A 7803-nucleotide genomic window follows, 5' to 3' on the forward strand; every position below is an offset into this window, starting at 1 on the left:
TACAGAAGAGAAAGATAGAAACTTGGTTCCACATGGAACTGTGAAGGAGTGAGAGTGTAACCAGAAGAACAGGACAAGAGCAGCCAGGCACCAAGGCCTGAAGCTACAGCAGATTGAATGACAGTGAAGAAGAAGGGCTAGATTTTCAGAAGTGCTCTCTCCTCCAGTACCTGATGAAGGGTGTTTGTGTCCGAAAGCTTGCAATTAAAAGCATTTTTTTTTTTTTTGCAAAAATCTCGGTCTAATAAAAGATATAATTTCTACTATGAGCCCTGATTGCTTCTACCCCTACATGCTGAGGTTAGTAGAGCTCCTCCAAAAATTCCTGTCCTAATGATTCAATGTGGTCTCTGAAAACTGTCAGAATCAATGCCCAGTGCTAAGGGCTGGGAGCTCCAGTGAATTGCTATGAAAGAGATCTAACTATTGTTTTCCCCCAATAACAGAAAAAAAAAATCCTACTAGGCTTTTTATATTAGAAACTCAAATCTCAAACAGAAGATTGGGGTGCACCAAGAGCTAGTGGATATGAGAGGAAAAATGGAAAGTTGAGCTATTGCACATGGCACAGATCTTTGCTAAGTCTCTCTAAAACTAGAATTGTTGTTTTTTGGGAGCACCTACAGTCTTTCAACTTCAATCACTGATGACTGTTTTGCATAGAGGAAGTCTTTGTTAAAGATCCAGGCTTTCAAACCTTCAGCCCAGGTGTTAAGTCCACATGCTAAACACCCTGGAGACTTCCCAGGGATCCTCCAGTGAAGTCACAGGAGGTCACACCAGGGTTTGAATGATGGGGGATGTTGGGGGGGAGGGTGAGCCCACCCAAGACACAAGAGTCCCCCCATAAGAGATGACACCCCCCCCCAGCTCCCAGCTCCTTCTGGCTGCCACAGCTGCAGACCCCCCAAGAGTCAAAGTGTAATTTGAACCATGAAGCGTTTAAAATATGGAAAGCTGTATTTACCCACTGGTTATTTTGGCCTTCCTCTATAGTGTGGGGCACGGCTATCTATGATAGCAGTCTGCAGTTACTTGAATGCTTGCCATAAAGAAGAGGGAAAACACCTTTTGTCTGTTGCTGCAGAGAGGAGGACCAAAGGCTTGAAGTTGCAGCAAAGAAAGTTTAGACTGGACATTGTGAAAAACACCTTCACAGTTAGAATACTAAGGCAGTGGAATGGACTGCCGGGGAAGTTGTGGGCTCTCCATCAGGGAGGTGTTCAAGAAGAGGTTGGACAGCCACTGGTGGGGGATGCTCTAGGGAGAGCTGTGCCTGTTTTCTACCATGGGTATTTCCCATGCTTCTGGGCCTTGCTGATTGCCCCCCACCCCCCACTTTCCTGCTACCTGTGTCAGGAGGTTTTTAAGCCCCCCATCAGAGGCATGGGGCATATTACTGGTGCGTGCCTGTGCTCCTGCTGGGACCAGAGCTGGAGGTTCCTGGCTAAGGGGTCTTGCGCCTCCTCTCAGGGTCAGACAGATTGCCAGATTCGGGGTCAGGAAGGAGTTCTCCCCCATGGTCAGGTTGGTACGGACTGTGGGGGTTTTTCCTTCCTCTGTAGCAGGGATTGTGGCGCTGGACCTGGGATCCTGAGCACATACTGACAGTATCTCATAGAAGCAGGACATCGGCTGCCCTGGCTCCCCTGCTCGGCCTGGGGCAGGCTCGGGGTGAGGTCTGTGTTGTGTGGAGGTTACATTGGGGCTGGTGTGGCAGGCTGGCCCTGCCTCGGCACGGCCTGGACTAGGTGAGCTGTGGAGGTGCCTTCCAGCCCAGCTTCCCCGGATCTCCCGGCGTTGCCCAGAGCCCCCGCCGGCCGCGGGCTCCCCGGGGCGGGTCGGGCATCAGGGACGAGTAGTTGGGACTCCGGGTCCCTCCCGCAGCGCAGGGCGGCGGGGCTCCCATAACCCCGGGAAGGGGCTCGTCCTTCCCGGCCCCGGAGCGGCGCCGCCTCGGGGCCTGGCGGGGCGCGGGCAGCCCGTCCGGTCCGCCGGCTCCAGGCCGGGATTTGCGGCGCGGGGCCGGGCTGGGGCGGTATAAAGGCGGCAGCGCCGCGCACAGCCCCGTCCTGCCTGCGAGCGCGCCGGCGGCGGGAGGTGAGCGCGGGGCTCCCGGGACGGCCGCGCTTCCCGGCCCGTGTGCGGCGTGTGGTGCTGCGGGGCGGGCGGGCGGGCGGGCGGGCGGCGGTAGATGCAGGGCCCGGGCCCGGGCTGCAGCGTCCCGCGCCAGGCAGGGCTGCAGCGAGGCGGGGGACCCGAGCCCGGGGCGCTGCGTACGCGGGGCCGGAGCTGCTCTGGCGGAGGCGCACCCCCCGAGGCGTGTGACCGGCCTGTGCTTGGACGCGGCGCCCTGAGCCCTGGCTGCCCTCTCGTGCGGTGCCGCGAGGCAGGCTCCTCCATCGCCCCGCGCTGGGAGGCCCCAGGTGGCGTTGCCCAGGCTGCCCCCCCCGGCAGGGGCTGCACGCCAGGCTGGCACTCCGGCTGGCAGGCCAGACTTGGTTGCCGCTCTGTGGCGTTGCACAGACCCCTGCGAGGCCGGAATTGGATGCTGTAGTTGAACCCGCTGCCACTGCAGGATTCCTGGAGTCGGGGCTGGAGGGAGGTGGCGAATTCCTGAGGGCACACTGTGACAGTGAAGTTGGAGCAAGCCTTTGGGGGCTGTTTCAGTCCCCAGAGCCCAAATAGAAACAAATGGGCCAGCGGCTATCTGCTGCACTGCAAACCACCCCCAAGCATGTGCCATATGGCAGCGTCCCTGAAGAAAGCCCCATCTAACGGCTTTTGACACAGCTGCGGCCGCAGCATCTTCTGCTGCCTGCACGGGGCTGTCCTCTCTACACGCTGGGTGGGACAGACCATGTGTTTTGGAGGCCTGACTCCATATGGGCTGTGTTGTTCTCCCACCTCTGCTTTCTGGAGCACATGCTCTGGGAGGGTTGGGATGACAACCAGGGTTTGCATTTTAAGTGGTGCTGACTGCCAAGCTTCAAAGCTTGGTCCCTGATTAAAATGAATGAAGGAAGTTCTCCCCTCCTAGTGCTACTGTTTGTCTGAGGACTGTGTTGTGCAATGGTGTGGACCAGCTATGGCCAAAGTTGCTCGGTTTGAAGAGCTCAGGCTCAACCCTAGACTTTGGCAGGCTTCTTAGGAAAGAGTGGATGGGTGTTGTGCATCTCATTGACTAGAGTAGCATGCCTAGCCCATGCTAGCTCAGCAAGCTGTTAGGTTCAGATGGACTGACTGCCCTCTTATAAAAGCAGCTCCACCCATCCATAACTGTTCTGCTTCTGCTGTCTCTATGGTGGGTAAGCCAGTCAGCTGTTGACAGGCATGTGTCTAGCAACCAGGAAAAGGCAGAATCCTAAAGGTGATGCCACTGATCTGCAGGTGTCTTCCCTTGGCCACTTACTTCCAGCTGACCAAACCTACCTGGTGTAGCTCCTGCCAGTGGGGCCAGTGAGCTAGTATTCACCCCTTAGCATCAAGAGCTTCATGTGGTTATCAGTGGCTGCAATGCTGACCTGCACTGCAGCTGTCTGTGCCTAAATTACTGCCAGAAATTTGGAGCACTTGGAGATAGGAGTGAGGGTGGTGCTGTATTTTTGGGATTCGGGGGTGGGGGGAGAGGTGTGGGGTTGCAAGCAGGTGTTGGCACAATGACCTGACCACTTCCCCCATTCCCTTTAGGAAGTGGAGGAAGAGGGTTGAGTCCCAGCTAGATCCTGGTATGTGAGAGGGTAGGTAATACTTAATCATCAGCCCTCTGCTCCCCAGGTAGGGTGTCTTTCCTTTTGACAGCAGAGAGGAAGGAGCCTGAAATGCCAGTGAGGCTGGATGTTAATTGTGGGTCACTTGGGCTGTGACCTAATAAAAGAAAATGCCAAGCCCTCTGTCTACCTCACTCTCTAGCTGGGTCAAGGTGGCTCTCCCCTGACTGCCCAAAGACAAAGGTTCAGACCTACTTCTCTTCATGGAGCTTTGGTGCCTGCAGTTCTTCCATGTAGTGCCACAACCCTAAAGACTCCATGCCCTTTGCCTGTGGCCACCTCCATCCATTGAGAGCAGGGCTTCTTGCATTGAGCATCTCACACAACACTGTGTCCTTGCCTGAAAATGCTTGTGATCTAAATAGACTAGGGGTAGGAGGGTGAACTGAGGCAGGAGGAAATGAAATGACTTAGCTAAGATGGCCTGAGCTACTGTCCAGTGCTTGGGCTACAAGGGCATAGTGGCTGTGCTGCCATTGGGGTCCTCTGAATTCCTAGTAGAGCCTGTGTAAATGGCCCTTTTCCCCCCATCTGGGTAGTAGTGCATAGCTAGTGTCAACACTGGAATGTGCTACACTGGACGGGCCACGACCTCTGGGATCACCCCTCGGTATGTCTGGAGCTCCTGTCTGGTGTGGGGGCTTCTGCTGTATAACTTGGCAGATCCCAAATCTTGGTCCACTCAGCTCAGGGACCCTCTTGCTCGGATACCAGCCTTTGGAAGAGCCTCATAGAACCTGGAGGCAAAACTAGTCAGCATGGAGCCTCCAGGGAGGGGAGCAGGGGTCCTGTTGGCTTTTGGCTCTGGCTTCATGCAGAGCCAGTTGCTCCAGTATGGACAGACAGGATGGTGATGTGGGGAGGGTGTTGGCACTTGCTGTAGCTCTGCAGCATGGGTGTTGGAAGCACCTGTTTGCCTGGGAGTGCGGCCCACCCATGCTGCAGTTTCAAGGAGGTGTTTAATGAAAGCAGAATCAGCTGAGAGGTGCCCATTGGCTGTGATCCAGGGTGAGAGCCTTGCTGTCTATCAGTCTGGCTGCATCTAACAGGTGCCTTCCAGGATGAGTTTGGCCCCTAGTTCCAGGGGACTCTGGGGTGGACCATCTGACAGCAGCACAGGATGTGTCTCACCCCCCTTCCTGGGAAAAGCCAACATCCAGACAGGGATACTGGCAGGTCTCAGACCTTGTGTTGCAGACCAGGGACTATAGTGATTTCTGGCCAGGAGACTGGCTACAGAATCATGCAGCTTGAAATAAGAGCATAGGTGCTTTTCCCTTGACTCCTGGTTCCTGAGGTATTAGGATTTGCGTGGGTCATGTTCTCCAGCCCTTTTGTCTCATCATAATAGGAGAGAATGGGTGGGTGCATGTGCGTGGGGGGCCCACTACTGGTGCCGGCTGCTAGCATGATCATGAGAGAAACAGGAGTCGGGCACTTCTTGGGCTGCATATGTGTGCACCAGTTGGAGCTTTAAGAGCACCAGATAGTGTGGTGGATGGATACACAGGGAGATGGTACTGATCTTGGTCCCATTTCCTAGGGAACCTATTGCTATTATAAAACCAATGCCCTAGACTGGCCCCATTCAGCTCTCTTGCTGGCAAGCTCAGCTAGGACTTCTGTGGCACATAAGCAGCATTTGTGTGGTGCCTGTTGGCTGAGTGGGAGACGTCTGCTAGTCTCTAGAGAGTTCTGATCTTCCAGGTTGGAGACTTAGTTCCCTTTAGCATTCACCTGTCCCTGAAGCAGGGAATGCAGCAGCTTCCAAGCCACAGATCAAAAGCAGAGGTAGAACTGTTGGCAGAGAAGGGTTGGAGTTTGGTGCCAGGGCTGAGCTGGAAGCCCTCCTCGGATCGAATGTGATCATGCTAGCAGCTGGCATCAGTAGTGTGTACAGGCACAGTTAAGCTTAAGGGGCAAAGCCTGAGATGGCTGTGCCCTGGAAGGGGACTGAGTGGTGCATGTCTGTGCCAACTGGGTGATGATGGTCCTCTTGCAGAGGTCCAGCATGAGGCTGTATGGGCTCAAGCAGAATGCCAGGTGCCCAAGCTTTGGCTGCTCCTTTGCACACGGGAGGAACTGCTTGATGCCACTGAAACATCTTGGTGATAGTGTAGATGCCACATGGCAGGGCAGTGATCCCAGGGCACACCCACTGGCCTTACCTCAACTGATTCTGGACATGCTCTCCCCATTCCAGGTGCAGTAGTGTCACTGGGCATGGGCAGGAGAGGACACTGGGCAGCAGGCCTAGGCTATCAGCCAGAGCAGGCTGGGCCCAGAGTGATGCTGTGGGATGCAGGCTGCGGTGGGGGTGAATTGGGCATGCTGGGCACTCCTTGGGCTGCTGTCCCTGGCATCCAATAGTAGGGTGCACAAGGACAGATTCAGGGGATTGGATGTATGCTGCTCGATGATGCCATGTTCTAAACTCCTGTTTCTTTTGTAGGACCCATCGGGAAATGAGTTCTCTGGTTTACCCCAGCTTGGGCATGAAGGACCATAAAGCAGTGACCATCCTCCATTACCCTGGGGCAGGCATGAGCACTAACAAGGTCAGCGGTGGTCCCTATATAGCCAGTGCAGGCATGATGGCTCCCTCTGCAGGTCCACCGCCCTCCAAGCAGTCTGCCTTCACCCTGCAGACAGCCCCTCACCTGCTGGCCAGCATGCAGCTGCAGAAACTCAACAGCCAGTACCATGCCATGGGGGTCTCAGGGCACCCAGTTGAGGTTGGTTCCATCCAGAGCTGGGGCTTTGGGGCCCAGCCCCTAGGACAAGGAACACTGGCTCCTCCTGCTGGCACCCACAACCCAGGCATTATTGATTCGGATCCCGTGGATGAGGAAGTACTGATGTCGCTGGTCGTGGAACTGGGTCTGGACCGAGCTGATGAACTCCCAGAGCTGTGGCTTGGCCAGAATGAGTTTGACTTCACTGCAGATTTTCCTTCCAGCTGCTGATGCCAAGCAGACCTTGACAGCAGACACCTCAAGGAAATGACTTTTACTACAGGGATGGTCACCAAGGGCTGGCGCAATGGACTGGGCATGTCAGCCAACTCCTCTGATTCCAAAGGTCTTGCAGCCTGGTTCCTACCACAACTGATTCCCTCTGGGAGGATGCATTCATGCTGTGGCTGAGCTATGCAGAGCAGATGGGCACTTAGAAACTACAACTTCTCTATGGCTGGTGCTGCTCTGAGCCAGACTGGGCAAGGCAGGCAGTGGAGTGCCTGGAGAGCTCACTTCTTTGGAGAGGGGAAGAATTTCCTGCAAGATGGCTGGCTGTTGCTGGAAGTAGACAAAAGCCAATGACCTGCCGGCTGGTGCTCCCTATTCTTGATGCTGGATTGATGGGTGAAAGCAGCAGTATGGAAGCTGGTACTGTAGAAATGGAGGGTCACACATCACATAAGCTTCTGTCTTGCACTGATGAGGCAACCAGGGGAGGGGTCACAGAGTTACCTGAACTGATACTCGTAATGGGAATGACCCCAGAGGCTGTGCTGCTGAAGAGGCAGCAATTGATCTCGCGGTGAACTCTCAGCACACGAATCTGTTGTGCGTGGGGGTGGGGAGCCTAGTATGCTTCCTGCAGAAAGCCACAAAGCAGTCTTTCTTTTTTTAAATAAAATTTTAAAGAAATGGGGCTGCCTGGGAGCTGGTTCCAGTCTGGTGGGCTGCTTTTGACATGCTTCTCTCTCTAGTGCAGCCATGGGGCAGGATCTGCTGGTGCCCCTGTAGGGCTGGATACTGATCTTGCCCTGGGTGACTCCATAAACTTCAGTGACCTGTTGCTGTGTGAGCGAGACCCACAACTGAGTAGGGAGAGGGGCTAACATGGGGCCTCTCCCCTAAGTTGCATACCAGCAGTGCTGTCTTTGACCCTACACTGCACCTGTTGCATCTTCTCACAGCCCTCTGCAAATCGCTGAGCACACTACTTTGCGGTGTTTGCTGCAGAGCATGCTGGAATAATCTTGAATAAAAGCCATAAGGGGGGCAGCTCTTCTGGGGATGTTTAAGAG

The 7803-nt window shown here is 55.0% G+C and overlaps 1 protein-coding gene across 1 annotated transcript; it reads left to right on the top strand.

Moving 5' to 3' along the window:
- The first annotated feature begins 5781 nt into the window (after nucleotides 1-5781).
- CITED1 (Cbp/p300 interacting transactivator with Glu/Asp rich carboxy-terminal domain 1) lies at nucleotides 5782-7424 on the top strand. The gene is made up of 2 exons (XM_059733004.1): nucleotides 5782-5813; nucleotides 6223-7424. The coding sequence occupies exons 1-2, from the start codon at nucleotides 5782-5784 to the stop codon at nucleotides 6734-6736; spliced, it is 546 nt and encodes a 181-aa protein (XP_059588987.1). The 3' UTR covers nucleotides 6737-7424.
- The last annotated feature ends 379 nt before the right edge of the window (nucleotides 7425-7803 follow it).

Source organism: Alligator mississippiensis, chromosome 8 (assembly GCF_030867095.1).
Source record: "Alligator mississippiensis isolate rAllMis1 chromosome 8, rAllMis1, whole genome shotgun sequence".
Taxonomy (NCBI): domain Eukaryota; kingdom Metazoa; phylum Chordata; order Crocodylia; family Alligatoridae; genus Alligator; species Alligator mississippiensis.

Coding starts and splice junctions, on each gene's coding strand:
- CITED1 (XM_059733004.1), top strand. CDS start 5,782: ATGAGGCTGTATGGGCTCAAGCAGAATGCCAG. Junction 5,814..6,222: donor GGGCTCAAGCAGAATGCCAG/GTGCCCAAGCTT, acceptor TTTCTTTTGTAG/GACCCATCGGGAAATGAGTT.